General features: G+C 33.6%; 2 protein-coding genes across 2 annotated transcripts; one reads left to right on the top strand and one right to left on the bottom strand.

The window, feature by feature from the left end:
- Positions 1-239: 239 nt before the first annotated feature.
- On the bottom strand, positions 240-2086 carry LOC21385208 (lon protease homolog 1, mitochondrial; the record flags this gene model as incomplete). Its single annotated transcript, XM_024171967.1, has 6 exons — positions 1659-2086; positions 1176-1241; positions 833-1024; positions 668-733; positions 474-515; positions 240-362 (listed from the first exon to the last, which is right to left on the bottom strand). Coding segments are annotated over exons 1-6 (795 nt in total), but the record flags the coding sequence as incomplete, so codon positions are not given.
- A 2060-nt stretch (positions 2087-4146) lies between these two features.
- Positions 4147-8698, top strand: LOC21385207 (pentatricopeptide repeat-containing protein At1g09820). Its single transcript, XM_010107700.2, has 2 exons — positions 4147-6250; positions 8662-8698. Exon 1 carries the CDS (start codon positions 4315-4317, stop codon positions 6100-6102), a length of 1788 nt encoding a protein of 595 aa, XP_010106002.1. The 5' UTR covers positions 4147-4314; the 3' UTR covers positions 6103-6250; positions 8662-8698.
- Positions 8699-13223: the final 4525 nt, after the last annotated feature.

Raw genomic sequence — 13223 nt, 5'->3', positions numbered from 1 at the left:
AGTTCAAATGAGCATTATAACCTAAGTTCCATACACTGGATCATTTGCAGGAAAACATTGGTCACAAACTACAAAAGCATGCACCGAGTATATCCGTACAGTTGGAGAAAAATAAAAGAACAAACTTAGAGACTGCAAGATTCCTAGGACTTCCAGAGAAAGATAAATAATGAAATAGCCAATGATCATACAAAAGAATAGACCCAACATATCCCAAAAGCTTGGAAAGTACATCACACCTGAGTGTACGTTTGGACATGGTCTCTCCAAAGGGAACTAGTCTTCAGAACATCCCTTAAGGTTGATATGACCTCAAATGAAGTTGCCTTAATTACATCATCATCCTTGTTATATGGTTTGTCCTACAATACAAGATACAGCCCAGAGAGGGAAACAAACAAGAGAAGATAAGAAAATTATTCTATCACACGTGTAGCAATAGGATTTGGTAAGAAAAAATATGGTTGGCATGCCTTGAGATGATCAACTTTTACAGTAAGTGGCTCCTCGCTAACCTGTCAGAAGACGATCTTTCTCAGCTAAGCATTTTAGATTTGAATATAAATAGGATAAAATCAAAGGGATAAATAAATGTGATATTTCGATTCAGTAGTATCACCTATCAAGACAAATTACAAGTTCATGCTTACTGCTCATTTCTACCCACCATCTCTGTAATTCGAAGACGCCTGTGTCCGATGAGGATGACCTGGTCTCCTTGGATACTTGAGATCTGGTGTGTAATGTTACAAAACCAATAACATCAACAAGTGAGAGGCAACACCAAGTGAAGCATTTCAAGTTGGTCCATAAACTGTAGCAAATTAGATACCTGCGCAAGAGTGCCAACTTCGTGAAGACGATTAAACAGCTCTTTTCCTTTCATGGCATAGATGTTTTTCTCAGACTCAGAACCAGATACCAAACTAGGATCAGTCCCCGGCTCATCCTTGAGAAGGAAAGCACCAGCATATGGAGCTTGCCGTTTACGGTTTTCCTGTAAAGCTGCCAAAAGCTTAGGATCCTGCACAAAAAGCACCTCTGTTAGAGATGGATACTACTGAATCGAAATATTAATGGGCTGCAGAGGTTTGGAAACCGCCATTACATTATATACCAATACCCAAAATAAGAACCAAAAGAGAATTTTTTATGCAATTAACAAGCCTCGATACCTTGACATAGATCGGCATGTAGAATCCTGGAAATAGCGGTCTATGCGGTAAGGGCAATGCTAAAACCTGTCCCAAGAACACAGGAGAGTCATCATTTGCAAAATATAAGTACACGGGCAACTCTCGTCCATGCTTTTGAAGCAACTAGTAGGTTTAATAAACAGTTCAATGATTAGTATTTAGGCAAGTTTGACAAATTCAACAAAAACAAGAGAATACAAAGCCATATTCAACCAACTCCCAAATTCACATTATTACGAACACCTAGCTTACATAACGCAATAAAGTTTGCTTCTTTACCAGTTTTTTCCTTCTTTTTCCTCCAAATTTTCCACCAACAAAACAACAATAATCTGATCAAATGCACTAAATTCAATGAACCAATTCAAATTTATACACATTTATCAATTTTTCATACACCAAAAACAAGTCCATTAAGCCAAACAAATAAAAAATTCCAGAACCAAGAAAAGTCCAACAAACCGTTAGATAATCTTCGGGTCTAGGGTTCGTGGACACGATTACCGAGGACGGTTTCGACTCGTTCCCCGACTCGGCCTCCTTGACCTCGGCGTCTGACGCCGGCTCGGAGCCATCCTTCGCGTCGGAGCAGAAAAACGCGCGGGAACTCCTATTAGAGCCTCTCCGAGACAAAGCAGTGAGCGAGCTCAGGACTCGGAGAAACGTCGCCGTCGAGTCGCCGGACCCGGTTCGGGGACCCGTCGGAGCGAGACTGTGGATCCGGCTCTGAAGGCATGAAGAGGAAGATGATGAGAGAAGCTTCAACATTTTCCGGCGGAGAGTGAATTGGGATGGGAGGCGTGAAATTAGGAATTCAAGGGTTTGGTCTTGTTTTGTCCTAGGCGGTTTGGTGATTTTGATGGTCAAGAACCGCCATTGATGGAGCAAAGCATTAGAGAGAGAGAGAGAGAGAGAGAGAGAGATAGAGAACGTTCTAAAGTTTTTCGGTTAAAGCCCTGCCAAAACCCTTGGGTAACCTTGAGTTGGCGAAATTACCCCTAAAGTTAGATAATATTACGCATTGGTCATTACTTTAGCGCTTTTTTTTCCCTTCAATTTTGTTCTTTTAAAAAACAAGATCGAGGGGAAAAAAAAAAGATTTTTACACTTTCCCTATACTGAGATCTGTTTGGTTAGAGAATTCGTACTTCAATTTAAATTATAATTCGTGATTTGTTATATTATTTTTAAAAAATATATATATAAATAAAAAATAATTTTAATTTCATAATTTTAATATATAAATCAAACGTCAATTTAATCAAACAATTTTACGTTTGCATTCTTGACCTCTACATTTTTGTATTTAATCAAACACGACGAAAAGTACTCTAATTAATATCTTATCAAACAATTCATTGCATATAGGGTTGAAAAATAAGGTATCGACCCTCATATATCCTTAAATCATCTCTGATTGTATATTTAATATCAAAAATGTGTTATTTTTATTTTTATTTAAATATATAATGTTATTTAAAATGTTAAATTTATTTTTTTTTTATAATTATAAAACTTTAGAAGTTATAAAAGTAAATTTTTATTTTTAAAATAATTAAAAAATGTAAAAATTGCATTGATTATATGAAAAAAGTAAACATTTCAATCCATAGTAATTATAAATGTCAAATTTTTTATATACTATATTTGGTGAAAAATTTACCACAAAAAATAGTATGTGAAAAATTTGGCACAACAAATAGCATTGTATTAGAGAGTATTTTTTACACTCAAATGTTAAATTTGTAATTGACACATTAATTTTAACATTGCATTGAAAAAGCACTAAAGATGAGTTTAAATTGTGAAGATTCTAATCTGCAAAAAGGAGCCTAGTTATGAAACATAAGCAAATATTAACACTAACACAGTTTTACTTTTTTTTAGCACTCTCTACAAAAATAACTAAACAAAACTTTAGAGTATATTCATTTGCACAACTTAAGTCATGATTCGAGTTATATATGTGAGAGAAAAATATTATTAAAAATGTTAAATTTAAATTTTTATGAGAGAAAATAATATAACAATAGGACTTGAGTTATGAAAATAAATAAGGCATTAGAAGCCGATTCCAACATTATTTTAAAAATTTGCATTGTCTCTATTTAAAATAACATTCTAAGGATGTAACAAAATCCTTCTAAAATTCGTGTATTTTTTTAAGAGAGAAAAATGCAAACAAATCGAATGTTTCTAGAAAAAAAAATTAAAAAAAAAAGTCTCGAGGTGTTTCTACTCGAGCAAAAACAAGCGGGGAAATCTACTCAACAAAACAAAAGGAAAAGAAAAAAAAAAAGAGAAAAGTGTTAAATATGCCTTTTTTTTTGGTAATTAAGGGCTTATTCATTTGTATTTGTTGAGTTAGAGTGATTTGAGTTCAAATTTTAATATGAGTTAAGGTGTATTTAAGTAATGTTTGAATTGAGACTTTAATTTGAGTTTGTATTTAGATGTGCACATTTTGAGTTGTGATTTGAATTAAGAATCTATTTAAGTTTGTATTTAGATTGGTCAAAACTTAAATTTGTATTTAAAAAATATTTTAATAAAAACTCAATGGTGATGAAAAAGTTTAATAGGGTATATAGGTGGAGTTTTATTCATCTTTTCAATGTGAACACATGAAAAAATATCATTGAATTACAACGAAGAAGTTATAACATTTTTAAGAATAAAAAAATATTATTCATTAATTTGAATTTGAGTTTAAGAACTTAAGTTGAATGAGAAACTTGAACTCATATTTTAACTTCAAACTTAAATTAAAACTTAAATTTTACAAAAAAAAAATATTAACTTAAATAAAATTGTAACACGAGTTTAAATTTTTTTTAAAATTTAAATGTAAATAGGTTATAATAATAAAACTTGAATTTTGACCGTGAACAAAACCTTAAATAAATAAAAAAAGAAACAAAAAAATACAACTTTTCTGTAGTCTCCTCTTCGTATACATCGCAATTCCACTTCTCCTCTCACGCGCCGCCGTCACCACCGGCGGCCACCACCTCCATCCGTCCGAACGCTGACTACATCATTACTTTTCCTCGACAACTGAAATTCCCAAAATTCATAACTTCAATCGTCGTATTCCAAAGAGACCGAATTTAGGAAGATGATGCGTCTAAAGTTCAAAGCTTTACCAGGAAACTTTTTCCCGAGAAACAAACAGAGCCGTAGCAGGCTTCTCTGTACTGCTTCCATCTCACACACATTCAACGCTCCACTCGTCTCGGAGCTCATAGCAAAGCAACACTGGTCGGAGCTGAAAAGAACCCATCTCACTGACTCGAATCCCACCAAACTTCTCCAACAACTTTTCGAATCGGAAGTCGACCCCGACCTCATTTTCAGGTACTTCAATTGGTCCCATAAAGAGCTTAACATTTCTCACACTCTTGAACTCACTTGTAGACTCTTACACTCACTAGCAACCGCGAAAAAGTACTCCAAAATCAGGGCTTTTTTAGATGGGTTCGTTAAGAGGAATGTTGAACACTCAAACTTCACAATTTTCCACTCTCTTTCAATTTCTAGTGATCGATTTTGCACGAGTTCAATCATAGTTGACATGTTGGTATTGGCGTATGCTAAAAATTTGAAATCCCACTTGGCTTTTGAGGCTTTTAAGAGAGCTGGTGATTATGGGTTCAAATTATCTGCTTTGTCATTGAATCCTTTGTTATGTGCTTTGGTCAAGGAAAATAAAATTGGGCAGGTTGAGTTTGTGTACAAGGAGATGATTAGGAGAAAGATTACGGGTGATTTGTATACTTTTAGTATTGTGGTTAATGGGTTATGTAAGGCTGGGAAATTGAACAAGGCAGGAGATATTATTCAGGACATGAAGGCTTTTGGAGTTTTGCCGAATGTGGTTACTTACAATATTCTAATTGATGGATATTGCAAGATGGGGAAGTTGGGGAAGATGTATAAAGCTGAAGCTATTTTGAGGGAAATGGTTGCTAATAAAATCTGCCCTAATGAGATTACCTACAATATATTAATTAATGGGTTTTGTAAAGATGAGAATGTAGCGGCTGGGATGAAGGTGTTCGAGGAAATGCAGAGGCAGGGTCTGAAACCGAACGTGGTGACTTATAATTCGCTGATTGATGGGCTTTGTACTGAGGGGAAGCATGAGGAGGCTTGTGATTTAAAGGACGAAATGCTCGGTTGTGGTTTGAAGCCAAATGTTGTTACTTTCAATGCGCTTGTGAAAGGATTTTGTAAGAAGAAGATGATTAGGGAGGCTAGAGAGGTGTTTGATGATATTGGAGTCCAAGGCTTGGCTCCAAATATTATAACTTACAACACTCTAATTGATGCATATTGTAAGAATGGGATGATGGATGAAGCATTTCTTTCGCGCAGTTTAATGTGGGAAAAAGGAGTTCTCCCTGATGCTTCGACTTATAACTGCTTGATTGCTGGTTTTGGTAGACATGGGGACATGGAAAAAGCTAGAGATATTTTAGATGAAATGCAAAATAAGGGTCTCAAAGCTGATCTCATAACTTACAATATACTAATTGATGCATTTTGTAAGAAAGGGGAGACAAGAAAAGCAACAAGAATTTTGAAGGACGTGTTTGATAAGGGCTTGAGTCCAAGTCACTTGACATACAATACATTGATGGATGGCTACTGCAAACAAGGTAACCTGAAGGCTGCGTTGAATGTGAGAGCGCAAATGGAAAAAGACGGGAAGCGAGCAAATGTCGCGACATACAATGTGTTGATCAAGGGGTTTTGTGAGAAGGGAAAGCTTGAAGATGCAAATGGGCTTCTGAATGAGATGTTGGAGAAGGGTTTAAATCCAAACCAAATTACTTACGAGATAGTAAAAGAGGAAATGATGGACAAGGGTTTTGTTCCTGATATAGAAGGACATTTTGTGTAGCGTCTCTGGCAGCTCTTGGCTGCTGAAAATGAGAGATATTAGAGTTGTCCTGTACATACAAAGGTGAGCGTCAGGCCATGGGGAAACAAATAAGAAGATGAGGAAAACAATGCTTTCCCATTATGAATATGGAGAACTTTACGATAGGGTATGAGAACTGTCTAATCTTCATCAAATTTCCTTAGATTGTTCTACTTTTCTTAATGTATGCTTATGATGTTATCTGGGAATTCAAAACTGTGTCTAATTGGTAGGGTGTTGTACCCTACCATCGAATTATCCAATGAATATAGCTAACAAGGTTAGAGAAGTACGTAAAAGTTTGACTGAAAAAACCAGAAATAGGGCTACAGCTCCCAGTTCTCTTGGTCCTTTAATTATTAATAGGGATTGCCTTGGTTTTGCTTCTTGCATATTTACTTGGTGGTTATATTTTTTTGTATTTTCAACCAAGCGATGGCAGTGTGGGTTATTTCCTTTTTGTTTCAGGGCCAAATCTGCTTGTTTTTGGAGAGATAATCTTTTTTTAGTTCCAATTATGTTTGGACTTGTTTCTATTCTTGTTTTGAGAAATTTTCTTGGAAGAGTGAATCCAACTTGTTTACAAAGATGGAGAAACAAATTCATACCAGTTTTGATGGGATATCTCTGTTGAAAACGAACTTTTAACCACAAAACTGCTTGTCGTTTTCAATAAACAACAGATATAGGGTATGTTTGGTAGGAGGGATGGAAGGGTGGAGGGATTGAGGTGTGGAAAGTGGAGAAAACCATGTTTGGTAGGGTGGAAAGGGAAGAGGAAGGGAGCTTGGGCTGAGGAAGCCATTAAGGCCCGTTCACTTCGTTAATTCGAGTTTTTAATTTTAGTTGAGATGTGATTTTATGTAAAAGTTTTTTACTGTAGCAAAAATGTTAGATATGATTGTTTTTTAGAGCTTTTTACTGTAGCAAAACTCAAATTCTAAACTCGAATCGGCGAAATGAACGGGGCCTAAAACTTTTGAAATTACTCTCCTGACCTTGATTTTAAGATATACAATTCACAATTTTTTTTTTAATTTTCAATTTGTCGTTTCTTATCATTCCACTTATAGCAAATATAACTGTATTTTTTTTTAGTCAAAGATCAAATATGAATTAGTGTATAATATGTACGGGATACTCATATTATGGTAAATATATACATTTTGATTCGGCAAATATATTTACATTTTGTATTATAAACAGTACATGTACAATATGAAAATTTATCTTTCAAGTTGAAAGCACATGTAATACGTTTCTAAGCATGTTAATATAATTGATGATCATATGGGTAATTTAGTAATTTTACAAATCAAACTAATCCTTCTCTCTTTCTTCCTTTTCAATACCAAACAAGGGAGAATGATAAAATCATTTCTTCCTATCATACCAAACAACTTTAGAAATTATAATCCGTCCCTCTTTTTTTGCTCCTCTATCCTCCTATATGATCCATCCTTCTACCAATATCTCTTTCCTACTAAACGAATCCTAAATATAAGTGGCATGTCGTTCAACTGAACTTTGGACTGTTAATGATAGGTCGTGTTTCTTAGAGTGTGTTTGGTTGGAGGGAGATATGGAGGGAGAGGACTAATCAATTGTTTGGTTGGAGGAAGAGAATGGTCGGCAATATGGGTCACAACACGACTCGAAAACGACACGAATTTTACGGGTTAGGGTTGAGAAAAAAGAGATTCGGATCAGAATTTGGTCGACCTGAAATTGACATGAAAAACACTGGTCAATTTTAGGTTTGACCTGCTAACCTGAACACGACACAAAACTTGTAAAAAACTAAAAAATACATATATTTTTCATTACATATTTTTGATTTTATTATGAACTTGTGATATCATGATAGTTATACTCAAAATCTTACACTATTATTTGCTTAAATTCAATGGATGTTATTGTATTTTAGTGTGTTGTGAATTTTAAGTTATTTCTAATATGTAAAAAACTAAATAAAAGTATACAATTTGCGTGTTAATTTCGTGTCATGAGACATTTTCGTGTCGTGTCGTGTCAATCCGTAAAGTGATCGTGTTACGGTTTTTAAAAAATTTCGTGTCACGGGTCGTGTTCGGGTTGATTGTAAATTTAGAAAGAAATGATCAAAACATGACACGAACACGACACGTGATACGAATTGCCACCCTCAAGAGGTGAACGGATGTTCTCTACCTCAAGGCCCACTAAATTAGATCCTTCAATTAATAGAAGGATTCAAACAATTCATCAAGTTTAATATTAAAAGGATTGTTTTACCATCAAAATAAATTATTAACAAATAGTTTAAATGAATAATATAATAATTTAACAAATAACTGTCATCTATCTTTTCAACGCTCCCTACAAAACAATGTGAAAAATTATTACAATCTTCACCATCCTTCCTACAAACAATGTGAAAAATTATTACAATCCTCACCGTCCTTCCTACTCTCTATCCTTCCAACTCTTTCCAAATGGAAATGTTGTTTATCAGGTTTAACAAGTAACTATCATTTACTTGAAATGCTTTTTTATCAGGTTTCAACCTTCAGGTGCTGTTTATCAAGTTTCAGACAACTGCAAATTTTTCTTAAGAATAATAACTTTGAACTAAATGACAGCAAACAAAAATAACAAACGTCATGTCATTTGTCTCGTAACAGGATGTCTTTTTCGCTTGACAACTGTAAGTCCAACATTTTTGTGGTGGTGGTTGTTGTTTTTTTTTTTTTTTATAAAATCATTCTGGTATCTTACGTTATAGAGAAACATATTATTAGTACTATGCGTTTTTTAAAATATTAAAATAGTACCTTAACATTTTTAAAAACATCCACTTAGTATCCTAAAGCTATTTTTAAGATGTAAAATGACCACAATACCCTTCTATTTAATTAACTAGAAACTAATAAATTTAGGAAAAATTCTAAAAAATAGTTTATATTTGGTCTTCTTCTTCCGGCCTTTCTCATTTTCGGACCCCAAAAAAACCTCACTCAGTTCATCAAAATCCTAACAAAACCAAAAAAAATCCATGAACAACATCAGATTAAAAATCCAATCTTCACCCATGCATAACCAACCATGGCATAAGGATAATTTGCACTGATAGTCCCTTAACTCTTTAGAAGGTGATACTTTGGTCCCTCTTTTTCTAATTTTGACAAAACGAGTTCCAAACTCTTAAAACATTGACAATTAAACCATTTCCGTTAAAAACCGTCAAGTTTTAACAACATCAATCATGTGCCAAACATGTAATCTATTGTGAGAGGATATTTTAGTAAAATGACAATAATTAATAATTCAACAAAAATCAAAATAAAACATTATAAAAAAAAAAACTACTCTAACCACTCTCTTCCCCTTCGTCGCATTAAGAGCTACTCTAACCTGCCCATTTCCACACTCGGCATCATCACCACCACCACCTCCTTCAAATCCCTTGCATTTAATTTCCCAAATCTCAAACCCCAAACCTTCTCTCATCTCGCAGATAACCACAAAAAAGGGGAAAAAACCATAATCAAAAAACTAAGTTTCACTTCAAACCAACTGCGGAGCCAATCTAAGCATAGAAAAGAGAATAGCATTCACCCATTCAATTTCCTTGGTTGTCGAAAAAAGTCCAAAAAAAAACAAGAACCACAAATGAACTTGCCCTGTAACAAAAGAAACAAAATTTGAATGAGGTGATGATCAACTTTCTAGCTTTGTGCCAAGGAGGAGATTAAAGGTGCTGTCATGCTTCCCGTCTCTAACCCAGTGTCGTTGTCACCATCCACGGCCAAATGGGAAGCTTCTCCATGGAACCATCGCAGATATGCTATTCCACCTCCTTTACATCTTCCCGTTTAGCTTTCTTCGGGCTCTGTCCATCGCGCCTCCCCCTAAGCTCCCAAACCTATCCTCTCCGATGAGCATCTTCATCTTTTTTGTCAGTCTCTGGCATCAACTCCAGCCACCTAGAACCGCCACCCAAAAAACCCAAATATACTGAATAAAAAAAACCTAAGGGGTTGTTCTTTTGCAACAAAACTCAGAAAAAGTTTAAACTCAAGTTACAACTTTATTCAAGTTCACGTTCTTTTAAGTTCCAACTTTATTCAACTTTACTCAACTTTATTCAAGTTACAACTTTAACTCAAGTTATAACTTAAATTCAACTCAAAAACTACACTCAAGTTACACTCCAAAAGAACAACCCCTAAAATACTTGTGTTGCTTGCTCAATTAGAATTATGGGGTATTTTTGGAAAAAGAGTAAACTTGTTGGCCACGTGTATAAAATTGTTTAAAAGGTAACAAAATCAAACGAAAAGGGATATTTTAAGAGTTTAAGAATCTTTTTGTTAAAATTAAAAAAGAATTAAGGGATTACCAATACAAATTACTCTTTACATAAAAAAAAAAAAAAAAAAAAAAAAAAAAAAAAAACACTCTGGTCATTCCTTTGTGAAGTATTGCAAAACAAGAAATCAGAAAATGGAAAGAAAGCGAAAAAAAAAAAACGCACCGAAGATCGGTGATGGTTCAAGGAAGCTTAAGCTTGTCGTACTTGGCGGAGGGCCTGGTGGACTAGATGCAAAAGCGACCTATGGAGAAGATCAAGAAGACTCCATGGCGGACGCCAACTCACAGCGGCGGGAACCTCTCGAATTTGGGTTTCTTTGTGGAGGGCGAATTGTCCTCCTTGGTGGCGGCATTCTCCTCATTTCTTCATAGCCTGACGCTGGCGCCCATGGCCAAATTCCTCGGAGCCGCGATTGGAAGGCACGACGGCAGCATCAATGTCGACGATCACTCATTAGGCAATTCTTTTCTTCCTTTCGTTTTTTTTTTTATAGAAATTTTGGGAAAAATCTGGAAGAGAAATGAATGAATGAATTCGAATTGATTGAAGAAGAAAGAATCTTTGTTCATTTTAGATTTTACGAGCATGAAATCCGCGCGTTGCTGCGGAATACAGTATTATATTATATGATAGTTGTATTTAAAATATATTTATATATATACATGTATTATATAGTATTGTATTATATGATAGATATAAAATTTGTACAAACATATTTATACAGACATATATAGTACTATTATTTATAATATTTATATATATACATATTGTACAGAATAAAAAATAACGCTGTTGTGGTTCCTGAGCATTTTATTTCTTTTAGCTGCAAGTATAAAAATGGGAAAAATGGTTGTAAATATAAGTGTTAAGAGAAATAAAGATGGTTAAATTATATAGTATGAAATAAATATTATAAAAATATTTATACTACCTTGTTTTTGGGCGTTTTGCAGATTGTCTTGTTGTTCTTGATTCAGGGCTAAAAAAATAGAATAATTTGTATATATGTTTTTAAATAAATTGATAATATTTGTTGTGTTGAATGTGGTTTATCTTGTACCAGGTTTTTTTGGTGTTAGAGTGTGTGGATCAAATGTGGTCGGTGTTGATAGCTGTGATGATGGTATTGCCTGTGGGCTGAAAAATGAGAAGATTTTTAAAATTGTGATTAATATAATATAAATGTTATTTATGTATAGTTGATAAAAAATTTAAAAAACATTATTTACCTTTGTGGATCTTCTGTTCCTGCAGTTAACTGTTTTAGTGGCGACGATGGAACATGGATGTCTTCAAATATTTTGGAAATTAATGTGCTCATTTGGGTGCCTCGTTGTTGAAAGAAGACTTGGAAGATTTTTGATTGTCCTCGGATCTGATCGATAGCTGGTGGTATTATAAATGGATCGGTAAAGCCTTCGTCAATTGTTAGTGCAGAATATGATTTTTTTATTAATGCCTGAGCAGTTCTGCCAAAAGTGATAACTTCCATGTCTCCAGTATGATCTTCAATTTAGATTGTTAATCTGTACCTGTAACATATATATATATTTAGAGTTATAAAGATATATAATAAATAAAAATGGTATGGTAATAAATTTAATTACCATGGAGATGGTGTTGACTTTATGTGGCCATGAATGTCGCACCACCAACCTATTCTTGCCTGTTTTAGTTGTCGATGACATCTAAGGCAAGAATTGTAGAACCATCATTGAGATGTTGAAAAGTTTACTATGGTCGCTCTTATAGTGAAATTTTCACCTTGCATAAAAGATAGAATATTGTGGTTTTAAATTTTTTACTAAGTGTAGTAAAAAAATAATAGGAAAGTTAATAGTACTAACCAGATTATTTTGTGCATCTAATATTTTGAGTTCGTTTATTGTTCTTCTGTTTGCCGATATTTATTTTTCAATTGTTTGGATGGGTGTTTTTGGCGGTGGTAAGAATTCAATTTGTTAATTTTGATAGGAAAATCTGTATGTATAAAAATACGAATAAGTTAAGGAAAATATAAATAAAATGTATGATTATGTAATATGATAAATTTATTAGAATATTTTATATATATATATATGTGTGTGTTTATCTTGTCTTTAACGTTGTTGTTTCTGGAATGTCTGGGTCAATATAGAATATTGTTACTGATGTACTTGAAACATATGAGTTACCTAGAAATATAATAGAGTAAATAATAAATGTACGTTATATTTTTTTTATATATGTATATAAAAATGTTATAATAAAGTAATGTTAAAAATACCTAGATACTGCTTCGTCAACATTGCTGAGAAACCTGCCACAACTGGTGCCTTCAGTGTTTTAAGTACATTCTCATCAAATTGATCGGCTTTATGTCCCCATAGGCTTACCTGTAGTTGTTCATTTCTGTTAAAAAAATGCAGTTCATAAAAATGAATAATTAAATTGAATCATAAAAGTGGAAAAATATTGTATTCACGTTAAATAGTTGTAATGAACAGTAAATGTGAGGGAAAAAAGCATAAATTTATTATACCTGATATTTTGTATCGTTATGGATCGCTGTGTTGTTGGTCTGGTGCTGACATGTGTATGTTCGAGTGCTTGGACACTTGTTAATACTCTAATAACATCTAATATTATATATAAACAGGGAAATTTTGTAAATAAATATTCAAGAAATATTTATAATAATAATAAAATAAGTTAAGTAAGATATATTACCTGTTAATATCTCAGTATTATTTATTCTTTGATATAG

This window comes from Morus notabilis, unplaced genomic scaffold, assembly GCF_000414095.1.
Source record: "Morus notabilis unplaced genomic scaffold, ASM41409v2 Scaffold247, whole genome shotgun sequence".
NCBI classification, from domain to species: Eukaryota; Viridiplantae; Streptophyta; class Magnoliopsida; order Rosales; family Moraceae; genus Morus; species Morus notabilis.
This window is presented reverse-complemented; position numbering and strand designations above follow the sequence as displayed.

Excerpts from the sequence above, each read along its gene's own strand:
- LOC21385207 (XM_010107700.2), top strand. The coding sequence starts at position 4,315 with ATGATGCGTCTAAAGTTCAAAGCTTTACCAGGAAACTTTTTCCCGAGA.